Source organism: Anopheles marshallii, chromosome 2 (assembly GCF_943734725.1).
Source record: "Anopheles marshallii chromosome 2, idAnoMarsDA_429_01, whole genome shotgun sequence".
In the NCBI taxonomy this organism is placed as follows: Eukaryota; Metazoa; Arthropoda; class Insecta; order Diptera; family Culicidae; genus Anopheles; species Anopheles marshallii.
In genome coordinates this window covers 66,635,147-66,660,147 of record NC_071326.1, presented here as the reverse complement: position 1 = coordinate 66,660,147, position 25,001 = coordinate 66,635,147, and the positions used below count along the sequence as shown (strand labels likewise).

General features: G+C 40.6%; 1 protein-coding gene across 1 annotated transcript in view; it reads left to right on the top strand.

Annotated features, from left to right (window-relative positions):
* LOC128718424 (uncharacterized) overlaps positions 1-24,328 on the top strand; it is a 28,539-nt gene extending 4,211 nt beyond the window's left edge. The window contains exons 2-5 of the mRNA XM_053812050.1: positions 22,483-22,995; positions 23,632-23,867; positions 23,934-24,068; positions 24,151-24,328. Of these exons, the coding sequence (XP_053668025.1) occupies positions 22,483-22,995; positions 23,632-23,867; positions 23,934-24,068; positions 24,151-24,328 (1,062 nt within the window). The remainder of the gene's footprint in view (positions 1-22,482; positions 22,996-23,631; positions 23,868-23,933; positions 24,069-24,150) is intronic.
* The last annotated feature ends 673 nt before the right edge of the window (positions 24,329-25,001 follow it).

The following is a 25,001-nucleotide window of genomic DNA, read 5'->3' as shown; positions in this document are numbered from 1 at the left end:
ATCCAACATACTAAAGCAAAATTTGGAACAAGCAATTCATCCCTGTCAGTGTCCACCGTGATACCCAGACGGTGGCCCAAGGCATTAGAAAACGTAACGGTTGTGTGTCTCCCATTTCGAGGAGGTGTGAAAAGGTATTCAGGCGAAACAATGGTACCACGATTTCTGCGTCAAGATATTTATCTATTTAATTATGAACTATCATGAAGAAGTGATGATAAAATTGGTACCATGGCAGTATTTTACTCCATCTTGATGTATTACAACTCTCTATTTGATCCACTGCGAGATCATTTCACTTTGGGATTTTTTGGAGGTGAAGGAATTTCCTCGAACCTTCCTTTACGTCATAATGAATTAAGGTGACAACAGGTTTTTAACCTGTCCAACGCTCTAACTTGAGTAGGCAAATCAATTAAACCTACCAAAAGAAAAGGAAACTTGCTGCCAGAATCGCTCATAACAAGCCCACCCGGAACAATAGAGTAGCCAAAAACCACAATAGCTACCGTCTTATCCTAAAACCTCAAAACCCGATTCGTCTTGAATTTTCGCTTTCTTGCCCGTTCTACGCGATCGAGTCTCCTCGTACGAACATATGTTCTTTTTGCTGTTGAAACATACTATTTGCGTTGCTTCTTGTTGTCGGTTTTCACTGCACGGCGAATGATGGTTGAGTTTTGTTGGCAAGCTTCGGCTGGTGGATTTTATCTGCCCCAAACAAGTGCGGCCAAACAACACTCGTCCGGGCAGGGCCATGTTTACTGTCAGATTATAATTTTCTGTTTTTTTGTTTGCAAATCTCTGCCATTTTCATTGCTTTTTGTGTGTATGCGTTATACCATGGGTAGATCTGTGGGGAGCTAAACGCTGTACGCGCAGATATTGATGGGGAAGTGTACAACAATAAAAAAAAATAATAGAGGAAGCCCACGGAAGATGCAATTGTTAATGGTGTAGGTTATATGCTTATCTGTTGCTATATGCTTTTTTTTTGCTTGTTGCTACTCGCTTCACCTTTTTTTGCTGATCGGATTGGTAGCCTTTACGGAATGCAAATGTGTGCTCGCAGCTATTGTGGTCAGTGTGTGCGGGCCAAAACAAAAAAAAAGATAAATTCAATCACGGCGAGAGCAAAAATCAACGGAGTGTGTGCTTCAAACATACCTGCACCATGTTCTCTTACCACTTTCTCCGATGTAGTTGGATGAAAAAATCATAGCAAAAAAAAATGTTACAACCCTAACCGCAAAGAAAAACACGTTGTTGTGATTTTGATTTCATCAGCAGATGTGGTTTTGTACCTTATGGTCGAGCAAGATTGCGAAGCTCGTAAAGAACATGTTCCGGTAGGGCATATGTTTCATCGTACGTGAAGTGTTTTCAAGGCTGTATCATTCGACTCATCTCGACTATGTTTTCCAAGATACGAACTCTGCATTGCTAAATCTTGACTTCTTGTGTTGGATGAGTAAAATGTGTTAAAGACATGCATCACGTTTGTTTACAATCAAGCGCGTGATGTTGTGCCTGTTTCGCTTGCTGCAACATAGAGCTTTAAATGTGCCATCAAATATAAAAGTGAGTTTTTTGCTCAATTAAAATTGACCAACTCATACAACAGTTTAAACGTGATGAATATTCAACGAAATGGATTACCTCACAGTAGAATTAAGTTGAGGAATCGTTGCATTTCGTAAAACCAAAAACCAAAAACTGGTCTGATGCAACAAACTTGCCCCGAAAAGATGATAAATGACTTACATATGTTGCGAACCTTTGCCAAATTGATACGCGGCAACACGAGACAACGCACGAGATCAAGCCCCTGCATAAGGGAGCAAACACATATGAAACAAAAATAGCCCTTGGTTGCTGGAAGCACACAAAAACCGGTCCATGTCACCTTCACCGCCGAAAGGAAAGCGTTCGAAATACGGTTCGAACCGCCCGCGGACGGACGGTCAAACGGACGACGGAAAGTAAAAGTCACCCGGCCGCTCAACCGATAAACGGCCATCACAATATAGATCGCGGATCGGCCGTTCGTGCAAGGGATGTGTAGCAGTGTCATTCCATTGCGATCAAAAGCATAATGCATGCGGTATGCTTGCAGTCGGGACGAAAAAAGGGGTGATTTTTTTGGAAATTTCTTTCGTGCTCTCTACGCCTCTTGAAAGCTCCGAGACCGCCAAAGATGCTGCATGATGGGTGGGGGCTGACAGGGAGACAGGGGTGGAATTATTCAACGGCATCGAATTCCGCGCAAAAGCATCGGAAAATGGGAGGAGAAAACGACAACAACCAACCAGCAACACACGGGCAGATCGCACGGCTGGAAAGTGAAAAAGGTCACCTTCGTGCGTCCCATAAATCGATACACCATGCTTCGCGGTTCCGTTCTTCGGCCAACTGCTTCAATGTGTATTGATTTGCGGTGTTGCAGATTGCAGCATTATGTCGTGCATTCAAACACTTTCCTTTTCTTTTCTTTTGCTGTTCCGCGTAATTTGCGCCAAAACAGAACCGTGTGTCGAAGCTCTGGTGCCAAAAGTGCGGAGTTCAAAAGGCGAAAAAGGTTCACGAATCAATGGAGTTGGCTTTCGTTGATCGACAATGGAATGAGGAATTATCAATTTTGCAAGCTAGTTCGCGGCCGTATGCAATTATGGGAAAAGTTTAGGAAATGAAACGTGATAACATGATGGTGAGTCTTTCACTTTCGGTCGACGTTTTTAAAAGGTTACTTCGAAATATTTACAAATGGGAAGCTAATCTGAACTTTTTGACATGAGGTTGAAGTGTTTTTACGAATGTCTTTGAAGTTATTTTTGGATGCTTTTCAAGGTAATCTGGAAATTGTTACCAATTGCTGAAAATTTTGCAAGCTGAAATTAATTCTATTACAAGCTTTCATGATTGACAAGTTGAAAGCTTTGCAAATGTGTTAATTTCAAGTGAGAAGAATTCCAGATCTACATGAGTTTAATTTAGTTCAAATTGAACGGTGTCCGGAAATGAATCCAATTTTGTCACATGCACTCGATATTACGGTGTCTGTTACAAACAAGGGCACAAGAATTAGGTTTAGTTAGCTATGTAAGGATTTTATGTATCTTCAATTACACTAATCACCCTTTTTTAAATTCTCATAAGATTTATCAAAAGAAAGAATCAGAAGATTGGAAGGAAATAGCCCTACGGCCCTACGGGTGGTTCGATGATTGGTCTAATATATTGAAGATCGTGGATCGCATCTCAACTTCTCGTCTGATAAAATAAACAAAATCGAGAAAAAAAACGTAAATAAATAAAAACGTTTTCATATATAAATGAACAAAGAGATGCCCAAATAAATTAATATGACAACCATGTAGGATAGGGAATAGGTGAACCAAGCAGAAATTTTAGATTTAATTTAACTTTTTAGTAATTTGATTCAAATGAGGAAAATTCTGCTGTATTGTTCATAAAACAAATTTAAAATTCTAACACACACACAAAATCTATCTTGTGGCTTCCTGGTGCAAAATTGAACAAGGTCCGGTGATCGGTTATCAATTATCGTAACATGGCAAGTCCACGACGTTGGAGACAACGCTTTGATAACGATTCACAGAACAAAACGTAGCCATGCTTTATCGAAACACTTACTCACCGGTGCTTTTGAATGGTCCCGAAGATTGATGACATTTCAAGGCGTCATGGAAGCGCTTGTACCACCGAATGGGACACATTAGCAAACCGAACTACGATACACCTCGGCGTGGCTGACATCGAACAGTGTGCCGTCGATATCATTAGTTGAGTAACCGATCGATACAAGAGAGATGCGAATAGCAAAACCGAATGGTACAAACGGCAATAAAAGTCGTTTTGGGCAATTAGGTATGAAATATCGATTTCATTCGAATTGTACCTTTCAGCAGGTTTAAAAACCGGTTGGAGGTGTTCTTCAAAAATGCTAATATTACAGTGATTTGATGCCAAATTAAGAAAACCAGTTGTTGGCCACGGTTTTTTTAAACTAACTATCACCCTAACAATATCTGTGCCATTTGCGAGTTCGCTAGAAAAAAGTCCCATTTCTGCTTGACCGGCATACACCATCGTTGGCCTTTATCTTATCAGCCTGCTCGTTGGTCTCAGTTATATCAAGTGTCTCTCGGATGCCCATATCGCGGCAAAACAACATTTTTGTTTCATTAACACAACAGGAGGGCGACGCGCAACGCGTTCGAGCTGGAAGAGAAATTGTTTCTCCCTGTTGATGTCATCTACCGGGACGCGAGGTAGCCAGGTGGGTGGGTGTGTAACTATTTACCACCAGCTATGTGTACCAACTCTGCCTTCACTGCTCCGAGCCCTTTTTGTCGTACTGCATGAGCATGATAAGGGCACCGAAATTGGAAAGGCAATTTAGTCGAACATAAAACATGTTTGCTATTAAATAAAAAAAGATCCACAAGTGCGCGTATAAAACTCGTTCTACTGGATGATACGTGTTTGGTCGTCGTATTACAGGCGTCTTGTACTGTTTTTTATTAGTTTAGCTAAATTTGGAATTTAATACGTATGATTCATTCATGGTGACTCAATGCCGCAAAAGGCAAAGGGGAACGGTTCACTATGAACCGAGCGAAAACGGAAACTTGTGCAAAAATAGATAAGATAATGAGTGAATTTTAGCAATACTGTCTTTTGATCATGAGTAAGGTATTGTGCTTTTAAAATGCGCCCGAAAAGGACTCGACCGAAAAGAATCTGTAACAGGCAGATAGGCTTTTAACTTTGCACGACCTTCCAAAACTTGGGGTGAAATGTTGCAGCGGCAATTTAGAGCATGATCATGTAATTAAAATGATGCCGAACGATCCAACTCTCAAAGTGCATAGAAAGCTAGTGTAGCTCTAGATTAAGATGGTGAGATGCGTTCGAATGGAATCTGGAATGACAGTCGATGATGATCGACCTTGCTCCTTGGAGAGTATTTTCCCATAAAATCAAAATCGTAAGATGCATAACACATCCTCAGGAACACTAAAAAGATAGCTAACAAGACACTAAACAGATAGCTAAGACCGCTAATTATGTTTTAGTAAGTTCTAGTGTTACCAATTAGTGTCAAGGTGCCTAAAATTAAGGAACAACTTTTTACTAGATGCGGTTTACAAAGGAAATCTTTTTAAAAAAGCTTATATTTGCTAATAAGATTACAAACTTCAAACAATTTTGCGATATTTTATGATACATTTACAAATTTTCCTGTACAACAAAATATTGTTTTACAGTTTTTTTAAACACATTGAATTTCACCATACTCTCACATTGATCTGTTAACATTTCAAGTGTTCGCTGGACGATTAGTTGATGTAAGTTAACCGATAACACGCCAAGCAGACCGAACCAGAATGGAACAGTCATGTCCGGGTTGGAGAGTATGCTTGTTGTGTTTACGTGACTCTTGAATGATCGAATCAAATCGAGAGGCTTAATGGCTGTCTTCAAAAAGAATTTTGCGCCTGATAATGGCTCTCCAATGTGGTACTGTTTGTTCAGCCAACTGCCAACCAAGCATACCTTTGAAGTAGTATTTATTGTGATGAAAGTGCGCTCGTTGCAGCATTGCTTTGATCACGCTTTGGCAAACTGTTACATTTACGCTTTAATATAGCGGTTGAGGTGAATTTTTGATGTCTGTTCCCGTTTGCAAGCCTATTACCATTCGCAATGATACTGCTTGTCAGAATGTGGAATCCTCTTGCAACGAACATGAATTACGTAACGGTTTCCTGGATATCTTCGACAGGGTAGCAACCGCTGTTGCTCCCAGCGGAGATGATAAACGGTGAAATTATTTCATGTTACTTGAATAAAAAAAAAACGGTTCTGTTATCGTTCATTAATTCGTTTTGTTCTCGGTAACTACTGCGTAACAATGCGTGATTTCCATCGTCGGGATATAAATGCAGATAATTCCCTGTTGTGGTGTGTTCCTCAAACATCTCCATCCCGCCGCGTGTAACACAATTACTGCTCTCCACAGGAGGAAACTACCATGGGAATGAGATAGAGTTTCTTATCGCTTGTTAAATATTTAACTCCCGATTTGTAGACCGATCCCACCTTCCACTGCCGAACATCTTCAAATTGGCGTTTCTCACGCTTCAGAAATTGAATTATTCGTCACAAGCATTTTTTAATCTGAAAAGCACGAACTTACAGTGCAGTTCGTCCGTGCGCGGTGCGCGATACATCACGAACAGACTTTCGTTAGAATCCACCACGTCACGACGCACTCATTAAGACGTTGTCCAAATTTCTTGCTCACGAAACTCAAATCAATTAAAACGATTTGGTTGCGAGTTAATACTTTCGATTGGCATGCTCATCGGTCATCGGACTTGGAAGCAGCTTTATATTGTACTTTTTTATCATTGTAGGTTTTGGGTCAAGCACGGAGCTTTCATTATTGGATTTGGGCCTTTATGGCGGACTCATCAACGCCGTCACTCACATCCTAATCCAATATGGACCTGAAAGGACTTCATAGGCTGGGTCTTCCGGTGTCATTCTCATGACATGACCAGCCCACCGGAGCTTGGTGACTTTAATTCACTGTACTATAGTGAGTTTATCTTAAAGAGCCAATGACCCTTCTGAGGATCATCAAATTTCTACTGCTCTTCTTCTTCCTAAAAGGCCTTGATAGTTTTTTGAGTTTCGGATAAAGTTCATGGCACAGAGGCGTATGTGAGCAAATGAAAAGCAGTTAATGAAAAATATTTCATTGTTTTTTTTTATTAATTGATTCGAAGACAAATGATAAATTGTTATTTTTACTATTGTTGGATGACCATGTCACCGACAGATCACCAATATATGTATACAGATCAATATTTCGTATAAAGTTTTTAGAATTGTTAGATTAATTTTATATTCACAATCGAATAAACTCAATTAATTTCCTCTTCTTCTAATACTCTTATAAGACTTATAGTATCTTATAGTACCTTCAAGATCTACAGTTGTAAAAAGAGCCATATTGCGTGCAGGGATCTGAAATCAATTCAATAATATTTATGTTTCGCTTGTATTATGTTATTGTTGTATGGTTGAATTTAGCAGAAAATCTCTTAGCAGACATACTTCGTCACGCTATAAGCACACCGGAACATACTTACAACAGAAGCAGCACGTGGAGCTAAACACAAACCGTGCCAAACATGTGCATGTGTCATCGACCTGTCTCCTCTTCCCGCGGTAACGTTTCCAGCACCATAAATCGGGTGTGGAGCACGAGGCGTTGGACACGTTTCGCTTCACCATCAACGGCCGGGCTCGTTATCCAAACAGGCCAGAAATCGGACATTAACGTACCACACCACGCTCGATTGAAATAGCCCGTGCCAGAAAGCGAAAGTGACAATCGGATCCAATCTAATCAGCCACCGTCATGTGCACATGACATGGGCAGATGGTTAAAAGCAAAACAAAAGCGCACCAAACCACTGATAACTGCAGCTGCATGCGTGTTTGATTTCATTTCCGATTGTTGGGCTCCGAACATGGAATCCGTGCCATAATCGGTTATCGTAAACCACTGGTGTTGGCCCGCATGCGTGTGGCTTGGTGTGTTTTTTTTTTGTTTGTTTGCAACAAAGAGATAACCGGTGAGAATAAGAGAAACGCTGGTGGAATTTATTTCGAAGCAATAGAAAACTCATCTTTAGCGCCTGCTCTGCTTCACGCTGCGCCCATATATAAGCCACCTTCCAGGCGCGATTGCGCAACGAACGAATTTGGATGAAATTTATTATATCTGCCTTTCGTTTCCAAACGGGCCACAGCCTGCCGGCGAATGATGGCGGGAAGGAATTCTATTAATTGCATCCCACCCGACCAGTATCGGTTACGCGTCGCAGAAAGCCGAAGTTCCGACACGTCACGTAACGAATCGGTAATCGGATGAAAAGTGAATTTTATCATTCGTTTGTCTGGTGTGCTTTCGGGCCTTTGGGGAGCGGGGCTATTTTTTTCTTCCGTTGCTTCCCAAGCATGTGGGCTATGGTTTGATGGTTTAAATACGATTAAAAGCTTCATGGTGTGATTAACATGTCATCTGCCGCGGCCCGGAAAGCCACTCGCGGGGGCTATTATTTTAACTAAGCGGAACTACAGGCTGGTTTTCAGCGTTTGATTTGCTGTGCGTCATTGAAAAGGGAAAACCTTGGTTTGATCCGATGTTTACTAACATGTTTATGATGTGTTGTAAAAATTTTGTTTCAATTTTAGAAACTAGTTTTTAGTCTGCTGTACCTAATGCACTGTTCTGTTTTTTTTATTATCTTTTCCAATTTATAGATACTATAAATAACTAAAAGCAATTTAAGAAAAAAATCATTTGTAAGATTTTTAGCATTTACATTTTTTTTACAGTTTAATACATGGTCAGGGGTTAGGTCATGTTTTTATTTTTGAACCAATTACCAAGAGGCCCTCAATCTCTAACACATAACAACAACATGTTTCTATACTTAGGATGTATTGTTAATAAATTTTAGATAAGTTTTAATCCATTTTTTATACGATCGTATAACATAGCGTTTGATGAAATAATGCAGATAAAACCCAAACCATCACAATAAAACCTGATTTCGATTTTTCGCGCAATATTTACTCGATTGGTTGACAGATACCTTCATAAGATTTAAACTTTCTAACTCAAATCATATTGCTTCGGTATTAATATTTCAATGTTTTGAAACTAAACAAGGTTAAATGATAAAACATTATTTTTTAAATAAAAAATATAATTAACTTTATTTAAATTTTTCTTCTAAAATTATCTAAAACGATGCATGTCGTGTTGTAACCAATCGCTTATGCAGCAATTATATGATCTTCTAATTGATTTAAAAACTAAGCCCTAATATCATTCCATTATCTAATACAACGTGCGTCATAGGTCACATCTTACCTCGACCGGATCTCCGTAGCAAGGACTTTTAACATCCCGCTACGATATCTCGGAGTATGTCATTAAGCAAAAACAGAAAAGAAACACAGATAGAGATACCAACCAGTTGCTGTTCCGCGACCTCGACCATGAATTGAATTGCATTTGCCCGTCCCCGGTTTCCATTATGCAACGCACCATCCTTGTGACATCTTAACTACGATCTCATTTTTCTTGTTTATTTTGCATCGTAATCACGTTTGCAGTGTGCGCTCCGCAGTTTGTGCGACAAATATTGAACAAAACAAAGTGAAAAAAAGCCCCACCGCCAACCGGTGCAATTCTGGCGGACAAACCAAAACAGTTTCAGTGGGTTAGTAAAGCTGATGACATAAGCGCTATGAAAACAAACTAAAAACAAAACGTGAAGAGTGAGCACTGCACCGGCAAAAAAATGGCTGACCAGGCGAAAACATGGCATACCGTGGACAGCCTTGAAAGATGGTCAAATATTAAATGAAACCATTCGTCCGATTTCGTCGCGCTTGATTGGCAAAGTTGTCCGTGAGTGGCCATTGAAGGGAAAAAAACATAATACTTTCGTTATTAGTATTCTGATCACTTCTTCAAGCCGAGATGTACTTTTGATTCATTTTTCCGTTACATTACTTAATTCTATTGCAGTGGTAACTTCATTTGGTCATCAACAAAAATAGTTTCTTGTTTCGCTCATACTAATTGCGCCACGATCAGCAGTAATAGGTGTTTATAATCTTCTCCAGAGCGCAGTGCCCTATAAGCTTTCGGTTAGGTTTCGATTATCTGCAGGGTATTATGTAAAATAAGCTACAAAACAACACTACAACCTGACAATCTACACCAAACGAAAAAAAAAACTCGTTGATTGGAATGCGGAGGTGTTGAAATTAAAGAATTGGTTTAATTTCATCCCCTTTCCAGCCGTTTGCACATCGCAATGCGTACAAATAAACACTACCACAAAAAACCCCCGTGCGGAGCGAATGTGGAAGAAAAGGGAGCTAGATGGGATCGGGGAGGTAAATAGTGCAGCCACAAAGCTTACCAACAGGTACCCTGTTCGCACAAACAATAGAGTCGTTTAATTGCTTCGAAAAGCTGGTACGGCCCAAAGATACTAAGGGTGGACGGTGGCGAGTATAAGTAAATAAATAAACACGTCCAGACCAACGCCAGTCTGCAATGGTGTGTTCGCGCAATCGCAAACCGACAGCGGCAAAACCCGCACCTACCTAATTCTCCCATGGAAAAGAAACACAAACAAAGATTTGGTCACATTTGTGCCATAATTGCACGCCATTACATTGTGAAGTTGTTTAATCGCAAATGTACTAGCAGTACAAGTGTATTAAATAGTAATTTTATGAAAATTAATAACAAGGCACCACCTAAGTGGTGACTCTCAATAACACTGCGGTAACCACTTAAAATATAATACAATAGTAATGTATTATTAATGTATTTTTTTAATTCAACAAGAACGGCTAGGCCGTATTGCTTATAACTAAAGGTAGCTTAATCTAAGATACAATTCACAATCGTTTGAAAACATTTCTTTCTCCAAACAGTGAAAGGTCACCTTATCCCAGATGTAAACTTTCTAAAAGTTACATACTTAAAATAGTGTCTAAACACTAGCTGGTCACATTGGTGACTTTTTTTCTAATTTCATATTTGTTACGGAATACGGAATAATATCCTAAGATCAATCATCGTGAGTTTGTTTTAATGTTTAATGTGTTTAATGTTTATTAAAAAACATATTTAATGTTTGTTAAATAATTATTGATCCTTTTCAACACGTTTAGCAAAATTTTTAATTTCATGTTTTAATTACTTTTTAAGGCTTCTAATGCTTCTCCATATTACCATCATATTATTACATATCACATATTTTTATTCGAAGTTTGTGTTTATTTGTAAGTTTGTCGTATTTGCATATTGTTTTTCTTTTTTTTTTAATAGCAGAAGTTGGATGACAGAGCTGACAAATGTGGGTGACACCAAAAGTTTCCAATAGCCAGATATTTTTATATTGCTTGAACATTAGTAAAATTCATCATTTGTCTTAAGAAACCTATTTGAATTCTCATATTTCACTGTGAATGTTTTAATATTGGATAGGTTTAGGATTTTATGCTCCACACGAGATGCTCCATATTGTTATGAAGTATGCTCTATGTCTGTTCAATATGTAACGAAATATGAGGCCAGATCATACCATAAGTTAGAAAGCTTAAGCTTTTAGCCTGTATCTGTCAAATAATACATGCAAAAAATTCGAGATTCGAGAAAACAGCATTTTGACAAAAAGGATTACACAAGAGGTCGTTTTTGTGAAACTACAAGTTGAGAAAAATCGATTAAAGTTTATAAATTTTACTTTAAACTAAATTCATTTGAAGCAATATCGCCTGATTATGATTAGTCTTTTTTCAGTTTTCGTAAAAAAAATGTTAACATTTTTCACACATGGGAAACATAGCCTAATCTGCTTCTGAATAGTTAGAAAAAACATTGTTTTGGTATTTGTCGATCTGCTTTCATTAGGAAATCAATCTAATCCTTTTTTCCTATGCTTAACTTGACTTCTCATGTGCATGGCGAGCTTATAAGCGGATAAGCTAGGAAATGTCAAAACGCATACAAAAAAACTGGCTAACAGTACGATTCCGGCCAATATATCGGGTAAGTCATAGAGACTTAAACGATTGGGTTGATGGGAGCCATTCTATTAACATGCCTCAACAGGATGAACTTCTAACGAGTCTAACTTCTGACTAAAGCTTGTACCAGTAAAAGCATCTTAACAGGATTTTTATCACATGTTTGATTCGTTAAAAAAATGTTAACACGAAAAATCATTACCATTAGTAGCAATTAAAGCCCCTTCACCTCAAGTTGCACAATTAATTTCGACCCAAAACAGCGCTCGATTCGGCACGTGCCCAATTGACGTGTCGTACCCATCGTAAAGCCCACGTCCAAGTCTACGTGACGAATCGTTTCGGCACAGTCATATGCATTCGTGATTAATGAAAAAAAGCGTAAAAAATACATCCTAACGCTCAGCAATGGCTCCGGTGGAAATAATTAAAGATTGACGATTCGTTTGGTTGGATTGTGAGCCGGGCACGATTTTGGTGGCTGACAAATAATAGACATTCCACCACTCATTTCCGCGGGTAACTTTGGTTCCACCAGCAGCAACAACAAAAAGCCACACACATACAGTTGATTTACCGCCACACCGATTGGTTCAATGGGCTCTATTCCCACGATGGAAATGGGCGCCGGTAGTACCCATGCACTTAAATACCCATGCTGCACGTGTATGTGTGTGCCCTAACCGTACGGGCCCAGCGTTTGGTACGTTTCACATGCGTTTGCAATGCGTTTGCGCCACAGCTTCAATTAACCCCAATACAACCAACGACCAACCCCGAAAAAAAAAGTTCTCCAAAGTGTGTGCTACCGATTTTCCCCCCTCTTTTCTCTGTCAGTACGTTTAGAGGTAGGATCGTTGATCAGTCGAAAGAATCCGTCTTTTTTTTTGCTTTGTTTTTTTGAAAGGTTTTGCTTTCCTTTTCCTGACCGCTTACCGATGCTTGGTCGTTCCATTAAACGCATCGAACGCGCGATATGTACGTAGGGGCCCACCCGGGTTGCTGGTTAATGATCGTCAAAACCATTAAAAAATCGCTTCCACCACACCGAGATGCGGTTGCAAAGTTTGGCACCCGTGGGGTTTGTTTCTGTTTTCTATTTTCACAAACTCATTGTAGTTTTCCTTTTAATGGCCACACTTTACAGCCAGTTAACGCATGCAGTATGATTGTTTTGTTTCTGGTTTTCGATATTTTGGTACAATTAATTGATATGATTACCTTTTTTTTTTTCTTCGTAAAGCTTTGCCATCTTTCACTCAGCTTAATTAACACATCGCGGGTGTTTGATGGTTAATTAACGGGTAGCAGCATATTATCCTGCCGGATGAATTATCGTTCCATCATATGGAGATGTAGAATATAATGTTAAATTAAGCAAAATATTTTTATTTCCAAAACAAACCAACCACTCGAAAGTGGCTTCCAGTGCGGGATGTTCGAATTGGTGGCACTTTTAATGGCACAAAGAAAACTCCCCGACAAGCACCGTTCGTTGCTCGTTGAAAGTTAACGACCGGTAGAAGAAAAATGAATCACATACCCTTCCTTACCCGACCGAGGTCGCGCACTGCCGGTCGCCGCAGGTGACTTTTCGGGGGTTTGCTTTTCTTTCACTTCCCTCGCGCTGACCGTTGGTAGCCTTCCAAGCTAATACGCACAGTTTTCTTCGACCTCCAAATGCCGCACCGTTCACCCGTACGGCAAGGAAAACGAACATTAAAATCAATCAAAGCCAATGCGACATTACGAGCGTGCGTTAGAGGAAGCAAAGGGTAATGGAAAAACAGAAAAAAAACACATTAAGAAAGTGTCGGTAAGTGTTACATTTGAGGCATGCGTATTTTTTAAAGAAAGTTTTCCTACTGTTCTACGTATTTTACATTTGAAAAGAAGAAGGAAAACATGTCGTCCATCATCGGATTGGTGAAAGATATTGAAGTTTTCTATTGCTGTGTGGCTTTGTTAAGCGTTTTGTGTTTTGTTGTCTTCTAACCAACCAAACGACCATCGTACGACATCGCAATCACACGATCAATGGGACGATCGGCTTATTTATGGGGCGTTCGGTTCATGGTGATCAAAAATGCAGATTGAGCGTGCCTGAAGCTGAATTGAAAAAAAAACAAAGCATTCGTGTGTTTTAATCCGTTGGGATGATTTATTTCCCATCCGGTTCGGTAGAAGCGGTAGCGGTAGTTAATAATTTATTTATAGCACCTAAAACCGTCAAGACCCTTGAGAATTTCAAGCGCTGCAATAAAGTTGTGCAATCGTACGATTGTTTACAAAATAACACGAAAAAAATACCAATGCAACAGCAATCAGACGATCAATCGAGTTATTTAAATGCAATCAAAATGCGCTGCAGCAGCAACCAAAGCGGTTAAAGCCATTACGTGTGAGCTTTTCCATCAACTTGAGGCTTTAATGAGAGAGGAGAAACACTCTTGCCATCCCTCCAAGCCATGGAATAAATTGTGGTTGGTCAGCTTCATGAAAAACAAACACTACCACTACACTGTTTTGCGCTAATTGAATTGTCAATTAAACTGCATTCAAAACTGTCCAATTACCAGCGTCACTGAACGTGGGCCAAGGAAAGTAACTACAAGATTTTCCGGAATTTGTAGCGCAGCGGATAGCGGGCGTGGAGAAAATAATCATCTATCTACCCATAACTTTGTCAACGATCTTTGAGCGTTTGTCTTGTTTGCGAACAATCTTGCCCGGCTAGTGGCCACGGCAAAAACTGGAGCTGAAACTCTCTGTTGGCAGGTTTTGAGCTAAGTAAAAGTGTTACCACTATCCGATCGGGATATCACTTGGATGTGCACTACCACCTACCTAGGGACTAGTTTAATTTCACTTTCAAATTGAAAACTAAACGTCGGTACGCCAACGACTTCTTGGCATGGCAAGCCGCACCACCAACAACCCATTGCTTCTTTTTTCTTCACTGCTGCCATGCTGATCGATAATGAACGTAAACGCAAATAAACGTTCCAGCAGGGTAGCAAGCGATGGCATTGTCTCAGGCCAGATTAAAACTCCACCATCCTGTTTTCATGTCCACGTCTTGCTACATTTGAAGTGCATGTGGGGGGGCAGAAAGGGTCGGGACGGGAAAAAAAACTCTTCCCCCCCGGCTACAATTAACGTTGCTGAGGCGATTGGAGAGCACTTGCTCTAGATCCTCATCTGGCAGCGTTTGTCGGATCGGAAGACACAAAACCCGCTCTGAAAACGCTCGGTGATTAGACACTTTTCCTCGTCAAACATACAACTGCAAACCACGCTTCAGCTTCAGCTCCAAGGCCGAAGGCCAACAGTGTCGAACCACGCGCAACCAGCAGAGGCTCGTGGTTGGTTTGGCGAACTTGAAAGTGAAAAGTTTCCGGTTTTTCTGCTTCTCTGGCTCGTGCAATGCGCGTGCAAGGGGTTAGTGGGGCGCTGTAGGACGCCGGTACTCGCGGGGACTCCCGACCGGGCAAGTACCGCCAAGGAAAGGTAGCTACGGACTTAGGCGAGCAACGGTGGCCTAGTTTTAACTGAAAGTGTCTACCAGCTGGGATCGTGCCCACTGTCTGGCAACTATTTCGATCCGAACGTCAATAATCTCGAAGTCATCAATCGCTCATAGAAATTCATCCGACGCCTGTGGATACATGAGCTATCGGCATGTGGCATCGGCATCGACACATCTAAGGTAATTTGAGTATCCTATGCATAATTTCGCATCAGAATCTCAACGACAATGTCCATATTTGTTCAGTCATTTTGCCAAGCTGTCTGACAAATTACCGTCTTATGAGGCTGAAGACACATCATCATTGGTTACTTTATTTTGAAATGTTTCAAATATGATAAACTGCACAAAACGCCAAGCGTTAGTCAACTTTCTCACTATCTTCATAAATGAAAGTTGGTTTCGGTTAAGAAAAATATTAAAATATCCCGGTCACGGCACCATCCAAATGATAGATCGAGTTTGTTTCTCTTGTTTAATACAATCACTCACCCATAAAACAAGATATGAATTTCCAACCGTTCTCGTTAGCTTATTTCCAATCTTCCGGCGTAGTTGCCTAACCCGATCAGAGACCTTCAAATTTGCGATAATAATAGCCCCAGTGTTGTCGCATATGCCATTCCACTGTCACTGCCACGTACAGACAGAAGGGGCGATCATTCGTTAACAAAACGCCATAAAGAGATCTGATCCATGGATTTGCCGCAACCGGAAAGTAAAATTATGCACAACGTACAGTTGTAACAGGCGGTGTTTTGGAGAGCACGGTTGATTGTATGCTTAGTGATGGGTTATTGTTGTACCACTGCCTTTGATGGTGTTGCTCGTTCGTCACAGTATGATAGCAACCCTCCGAAACCGGAGTGTATGTGTGGTACACATTCGTTCTGGGGTTCAATGTTCATGCATGCGGAACCGGTGCAGAACAGAATGGATCCGTTCGGGACAGTTGATTCACCTTTTGTCCCGCATTTCGCTCTTCTGTGTGCACCTGTGCATGATGGTTACGTTATTTATTACGTAGAAAGGGGTTTTTACTAACTTTTAAATTGGGAAAAACTTGAAATCAATTTTTATTTACCAGCATCTTTATTTGAGCAAATTGTTCTCGTTTGTTCTAACATTTTATTTTTTACGTAAAAACACCCGTCGAGAATATTCCGTTGTATCAAAAAACAAAAAAAAAGACATGTACAGTGTCTAGAATAGCAATTCGATCTAATCCAATGGAGCAAAACGTGGACGAAAAATAGCCATAAAAATTAATCCTTGCAAAAGCCCGATATTGCTTCGGATGGAATTAGGTGCTTGTTTTGATTCTATGAGTGGCAACCAATTAGCTACGATAATATTACTCCACGCGGTTGTCTAATATTGCGGATAAGGTGCCATAAATGTATTTCACAAGCCTTCACCTCAGCGATATTTTTGGGGGATAATTAAAAACAAAACCAAACAAATAGATTATATAAGTCACAGATTGTCCTCTAAACGCGGACTAAATTACAGATCCGCGACGTTTGCTACTGCAGTGCCTCATAATCAATCGCTTTCCTTCATCCGTTTCGTCGTTTTTCCCCCATTTTGATCGTCCACTCGAACAACGCACCTAGCGCTAGCGCGTATCGTCCGTGGTGAGGTGGTCTTATCGCACAGCAATTCAATTTATTGTGCACTTCTACCTCGCTAATAAACAGACCCGCCAGCTGATAAGATAAACATCGCACCCAACGGCCAGAATATCGGCCCCATCGATTGCATTTCGCTGTATTGCTGTTCGGTGCTCGGTGCGCCAGTGATGTGAAGAGCACCCTTTCCTTTAACGTTTTCACATGCCGAAAGGGTGAATGTTTATAACTCACACAGGTTGCCAATCTTACTGCTTTTCTTCTCCCCCTTTCTCCCTCCCCTCTCAACCTCCCCGTCATTGTCTATTTCCGGCCGGAAAAGATCTTTCCTGTGCGATAATAATCGTCTTTCCGGCGTGACCATCCCGTGCACGTCAGCTCCCGGCGGTGTCAGCTGGGACCAAGTGCGGCGATGAGAGAAATTTTGCAGCCCCAATTACCACCAGGTCTGACCTCTGGAATGAAACTCAACGGAAAAAGCAGGTTGCTGCTGTTTAATACAGCGGCGAAGCTAAATTTGGTCCGAAAATATCATAATAATGAGGGTTCGCTGTCTGTTCGGCCGTTGATGTCGTTTGTTTCATATCTGCTGGCTGTTGGTTTGGATGGGATTCTGTAGCTGGTGTGCTACCTTACGGTCAAAGATGATGGCGAATTAAACTTTCATCTTCATCATTTCCGTTTGCTGGTTGTCATCATAAATCAGAGATCGTATTTTGGGAAAGTGGTTTCCCAAACGCAATAATTAAATTTGCGAAAAACCACTTATCCATGATGGAATCTAAGCTTTATTTTTTTTATCGCTGCAGTAAGGGGTTTACGTCGTTCTCTAAGTGCATTTTTAACCGGGTATAACTGTCAATCAAAGTGGAAGCAAGCAAGTGTTTTGTTATGTACAAGACAAAAGGCCTTTTGTGGTTCTCTTTTGGGGGCTGTTCATTATTTTGGTGATGAACATTCACCTAGAATGTGCTCCGTAAAGATAGAAATAATTTCCCAAGTCAAGCAAAGATTTCAACAATGAAAATAGCAAACCAGAACCGTTGCTATCGCATTCGTCTTCACTAACGGCACATTCGATTCTAAATTGATTCGTACGTCGAACTGCAACACAGATTAATCGGTGCGAAGGGACATGATATTTACACGATCTATTTACACACTGGTATTGCTCAAGTTCCGGTACTTTCAACCTTGTTACCGGTGGATAGAAAATACATAAGCACACGTAAAGACCTACATTCAGCGCATCTCGCTGACACCATCGTCATGCTTCGGGTAGCATAACTAACCTCTCACCCGGCAGTGTTCCGGCGCTCGATTCCGTTTCTGCTCCATCTCGTGGCGCCCGTTTCCGTCCCGAAAGTCACCCATCCCATGATGACGGTGCTGACATAAATGCATGCTCCTTTGCCATCAATTTTCGGAATTGGACTAGCACAAAAGGCGAGCAAGCAGCGTCTTCATGACGCATCGGCCACAAAACCACCACCGATGGTGGCTGCATGGCGGCGGTTAAACGTTTGTTTCCGCACTTCCCGCCATTCGACCAAGCTCAAGGCTACACTTTCCATCCCATCTTTCGCGGTTGGCAAGATGTTGCCGGTGATCATTATCCGCCCTTCGACCCGTGCGCTGCTCAATCAACGCGGTCCGCCACGTTTGCACCGTTGAGATGTTTGGAGCATCGGGGGGTGATAATAAATTATTTACACCGGTACGGATCGCGGTATGTGGTTCGGCGAGCATGGTGCGACAGGCAGGGGGCAAACAAGAAGGAAGGAAGTAGGTCAAACGAACCAAGGAAACCCCCTGCGCGAGTGTGAGGAGAAATTTCAACGCGTGCCCTCGACTTCGCTTAATATCACTACTATCTTTTGTCGATAGTACGGCGCGAAGGCTTGCTTTTCTATTAACACATACGCCGAACTGGCACGATGCTTTGGATTAAATTGCAAATTGCATCAATGCGCTAAATCGCTCACGTTTTTTAGGGGGGCCGAAAGCAAGTGACGGCGAAGGAAAGCCTTGCCGGTGATCCCATAGCCATTAACCGTGACCTCACGAACACGACCACGAACTCCTTCCGCAATAACCGAAAACAAAACAAAAAAGAAATGCTCTGGTAAGAGCATTTTTGTTTTACTTGCCAAGCAATTGGTTGGTGCTCGGATGATTTATTTTACTTTGCTTTATCACCCGGGAAAAGGTTTTCGAAACGCGCATGCATTGATCTTGATGGCCATGTGTGGGCGTTGGTCGGCTTAATGAACATAAAAAGGAAAAGGAACGTACCACTTTTTCGCCGTCTGTACAACCGGGCAGTAAGATTTGCCATGCAAGTTACATACGAGCAATACTAAATGAATATGGTTTACCTTTTTCACGGTGTGCAGAGTTAATTGAAATCCTAAATCGAATTCAGGTACGATGTGATCTCAATGCAGTAATTGAAATTAAACTAGAACTTCATTTAAGATCTTTCATAAATAATTTCATGCGGCTTCAATAAACATCCCATGTATAAAGAAGGCTTTCCTAGCCTGTCAAATTAAACGATAATTGTAGCAAATGTTCATTTCAATTGTCGAATTAAATCAAAATCTTCGTTTATCCTAAGCCGCAATTACTTACCGGTTGATAGGAAGGTACTTTTAAATTATTTTTATTATTTTCTTCCTGGTCACGGCACCATTTTTCATATACCATTTCATACACCATCATTATCTCTCATCAACTACTATCGTTTCTTACAACAATTTGGAGATAAAAATTAATTTAAATTTTAATAAAAAGAATATTTTTTTGTTTAAAGTTTCGGTCACCTTCATTAAATTGTAAAACCCAAAAACTTGCACAAATAAATCGAAAACAATATTCAACAAAATCGATCGACTGGAACTTAATTCTACGCTGATGTTAGATGTATTCGAAAGCACACATAGGCATATTGTTTTTTTTTTTTTGCTGCACACTTACACACCCAATTTCCACTAAAGCTTTCTATTGAAAATAAAGTCATTAAACTGGTTGAACTACTCACCGACAATCAAACCCCTGCAACAAACTATTGCAATTCAAATAAAATCCGAATTACACGCTCATTTCCTGTTGCTGTCCCTTTTTTTTTTTTTTTTGTTTGGCATCGGTGTCACAGAGAGACCAATCTTATTATTCAAGCTTCCCCGTCTGCCACGTGTGCAATGATGCGTAGGACCGTGCCGTTTGATCATGCTAATGGTTGGAAACGTGCTCCAGTGCTGCAGTGTGTTCGCATTTCCTGGTGGTGCTAGAGAATGTATCTTAATTTCTTCGGACGTACTGAAAATGCGGATAGAGGCAATGAAACGTCCGACCCGAAAGACGGATACGAATTTGTGTTTGCAAATTTCGACAAAAAGCGAGAACCCGGTATGCCCGGTCCCGTTAAAGCCGATCGCTCGGTAGCAGTTGCTGTATTTAGTTCGAGCAAAAGATCGTACACGGGAAGGTTTTGGTGCTTTGTGCGCTAATAATACGTGTTGTGCTTTTAAAAAAGATACATTTTTACGTTTACTGTCCTTCCATGGTTGTGTTCTTTCGATGATGTTTTCTTGTGTCCGCTAGTGGTTGTGGTAATCCATGAACGATGTAACAGAAACGCTTCGCTAGCGGAAGAATCAAAACGAATGGTGAAACTCATACACAACCTTCCGGTTGCGCGGTAATGAATTATGAAGCGTTCTACCGAAATCTGTTATGCTGGTTGTGTGAAATTGATGAGCAACTTACGTTTAACTTGTGAAAGTCAAGCTAGTATTAACAATGTTCCGTATTTAATTGGAATAAAATTACGCTCAAAAATAACGAACCAGAACAACGCGCTTTTATATACTCAAGGGTAACTTAGGTTTATAGTTCTCATTACAAGTGACTATAAATTCTTTGTCCTCCTACCGCATCAAACGAATTTATATATTTATTCGCTTTTTTAAGTTGATGAATGTTTTTTTGGTTTGTAATCTGCAATGAGGGAAATACGCAATGGGAGATTTTTAAAAAGACAAATACCTCTATTCTGAGATAGGATACATTTATTAAAGAATGTATAAGAATACAACAGTACGTGATATTATTTTTTTTAAAGAAGAGTTACCCGAAAAATGATATGAAAAGCTTTATTTTTGATAATACACAAATACTAACGTTTTCTAGGCTTTTGCTTGAAGCCTTCCCTGAACAAAACGAGTTTGAAATACCCACTGTCATTTTTTAAATCTTTGATTTAAAAAAAATGTATTAAGAAAAAATATTATAAAGATATGTAAATCTAATATTATGGAAACTGGAATTTGAAATTTTTAAATAACAAAAGACGAAAATTTTGGGCTGGAAAACGATTTTTCATATGTAAATTTGGTCTATTTTGGCTATAAAATCAATTTAAAAATACACTTGTTAACTACTTACCCTTAGGTACAGCGTACATTTCAAGACATTTATACGATTTTAACAAATTATGGTAATAATTTTGATAACGAACGCGTTTGAATATGGAAACTGGAATTTGAAATTTTTAAATAACAAAAGACGAAAATTTTGGGCTGGAAAACGATTTTTCATATGTAAATTTGGTCTATTTTGGCTATAAAATCAATTTAAAAATACACTTGTTAACTACTTACCCTTAGGTACAGCGTACATTTCAAGACATTTATACGATTTTAACAAATTATGGTAATAATTTTGATAACGAACGCGTTTGAATATTCAAGATACGCGTTTTCTTCTGAGAAAAAGTTTACTATTTGGGCTACAACTTCGTAAATTGTTGGAGTATTGATTTGATGTTTTTGATAAATATTATTTGACCCTTAAAATTCGAGATAGCTAAAAGAAAAGCATCATAGATACATATGAGTACAACATCAGTACCATTTGAACGGAGAACTGCATGCGTAGAACATGCCTTCATAAGCATGACATTAGGTTCACGATTGCCTTTCAGGATGAAACCGAAACCTAGATTTTCCTCGTTTGAATCTCACTTTAACCTAATTTCCACCAAACCTCCATTTATGACAGCAGCGGCTTCCCAATATCAACCCATTCACTTCACCATCGAACCTAATTGAAGTTCGGCCAGATCGTAACAAATTATCAAGCCTCAACCGTATGGGAGGAAAAAATAAAATCACTCCCACCACCGCGTGTTTGCCGTCGATTCCTGCTGGCTTCCTAACCTCAAACATGCAACGAATGTATTCACCCGTATGCAGCACATCGTATGCAGATGATGTATGGAGAAACCGGCTTAATAATGGCTTTAATTTGCACCGAATAATTTCTTATTTTCCTCCCGTGTACTCACTGGACACCCCACGGGTACATGAACATGCTTGGCGAGATTGTGAGAAATGTAGGTTAGTGGGTGCGTAAATTAGGAGATTAATTGAGGTAGTAAATCAGCATCAGATTCGTTCTTGGTGGCAGCAACGTACGGTACATCTTGCTACAATTGAACCGAACAATGACCTTATTGGATGGACCTTACCGAGGTGGAAATTCAGTGCTTTTTGCATAAAATCCCTTCCTTTTACTAATGATATAGAAAATAATTCCAAATACACTTAGTACGATGATCATTAATCATGCATATGTCTTTGCTCCCGTTTTCAGATCGAAGACCCACTGAAGCGGATACAGGAGGAAATCAATGAGGTGACACGCCGGGAGCAGGAATTACGCGAAGGTCATCGGACGGATCCGAGCGAAAGGAACGGGCTGGACCTGAACGATGACAATCTTTCGACGGGAAACTCGGACGACTCGGGACTCTCCCTATCGCCCACACCGGTGCACTCGCCCTCGGTGTCCAACCTGAAGGACAAACTCGAGCAGAATGGCAAGGAGTCGCACCAACGGCGCGAAGAGGAGCAACAGCGCCGGGCATTCATTTTACCGAGCCCGAAAGCACTGACACGGGCCCGTTCCACGCCGCAGCTTTTCCACACCTCGACGCCGCCGAGACGGTTCAACCCGAACCCGAACCATCGCGGCATCATGCAGAAGTTCATCGCTTCACGCGGACGGCTCAGTAAGCTGGCCGCAAACGGTGCCCAATCCGGTCCAGTTGCGAACGTGCCGCAGATGATGACAACCGCAGCCAGCACGAAAGCCGATCCGATCGTGGTAGGTAGAGCCGTTTTCTGTGCAAATGAATAAGATAAGTTGAGCGGGCAGACAGAATGGTGCCTGTATTTTAAGGGATTTGTTGTCTTTATGTGTTTCTTGGGGCGGAAAATTCTCATCGTCTGCTTTGGCTTTGGGTGGTCTAACGTTGAACCACAAATTGGATTTGGCAAAAACTCAGCAGTGGTTAAATGAATACAGACTTTTATCTTGTCTAAGAATTGTCCATCTTCTAATGTCTGTGCAGAAATTTTATTCAAGACACGAATTAAAAGCTTTAATTAACAAGCCGTCGAGGTGCACAGCTGACATATTTTTTGTTTCGTGAATTAATTTATCGGTAGTTAAATTGTTAACGGCCTAATGCTATGAAATAACTCCGGTTAAATCGGTTTCGTGTATAGCACATTGCATACTTTTAGGCGTTTCGTTTTCGTAGGGCCTCGTTGATGTTAACTTTGATTAAAAAATTGAATTTTCCAATGTTACTGTTTCCTTATTTAACAATAAATCACCATTATTATTGTTGCATCTTACATTAATTTTATGTTTAACATTTTCAATTGTTTTTAGTGAGGTATGTTTTAAATATCTGCCAATCGGTTTAACCTTCTTTCACTTTCCCTTCTTTCGTAGCCCTCGGTCGACCTGAACCGTTCGCATTTGATGATTCTGCCGACGGCCATCTCGACACCGCCTGCGATTGAGCGCGACTCCAATGGTAAACCCATCCGGCGAGGTTACGTCCCAGTCGAGGAAAAGATTCAACGTGAGCTGCGCGATCTTAAGACGCGCGAATGCGAGCTGAAACGGATCCGCAAGCTTAACCGGAACGCGTCGCAGTCGGATCTGTTGGACATGAACTATGATGCGTAAGTGTACATCTTGTAGAAATGCACTAAAGCAGTCCACTTAACAAATGTTGATTTTTGTTATAGGTTCGAATCGAGTGAGGAATTGTCGGACGAAGATAATACGGACGAACCGATCTATCCGCTGGCGAGAAAGCTTCGGTCGACCAAATCAATTAGCGAACTCTGTGACGCACTGACCAACTCTAGTCTTTCGCCAAGGTAAGAACGTCGAGCGATAAGAAATATTAATTGTCTAGCTGACTCATAGCTACCGTGCTGATTCCGATCTCGTTTATTGCAGGGAAACTCCATCGCCATTGTTCGAAAGCCGCTCGCGAATGGGCAACGGATGCGGTGGAGGAATGCGGCCGGCAATGTCCTTGGCCCAACTGTGCGATCTTGACCCGCAGGAAGCACCTTCGTCGCACAAACTGATCGCCCAATGGGAAAGTCTGATTCAACAGAAACAACAACGATAGAGCAGCTGTGAGCATGCTGTTTTTTTTTTTTTTTGGCAGACATCCCGACCTGGGAGTTTGCACAAAATACTAAGGAGTGGGCTAAAGAAAAATAGCCCATCCGATATGAAAAGTTAACTAATTTAATGTGATTTTTGTTTTTGTTTGGTTGCTTCTAATTGCCTACTCCAAGAAAACAACCAATCGTAACGATACAGCGGGACAGGTTTTTACGTTTCCTTCTTTTTTTACCGTGTTTCTCCTTTTTTTTTGCTTCCATCTATTATGGTTTAAAGTCGCACTTCCTGCTACAGCTGCTTAAAATGTTTCGATTAGGTTTCGCTTTGAATTGGTTCTGTTTTACACTGGATAACCTTCTCTTCTGGATTAATTTATTTGTTACTTATCAGAAATTGCATTGTTTGCCCATGTTGTAGGACAATGGTGGTCAAGAGGCAAGTTCTTCTAGAAAAGAAATCATATTTTACGGCATTTGGTTTACTTTTGAAGAATATACAAAAAAAAATGTTGATCGAAACAAATCAACGGAAATTCGAAAGCAGCAACAAAACGTTTCAAAATGTCATTGGACGTTAGTGTGTCGTACAACACGTTTCACGCCGTGGCAACATCGTTCATGACGATTTCCATCAGGCATCACCCAAATTTGGATAATGCGGCGCTGAACGTGATA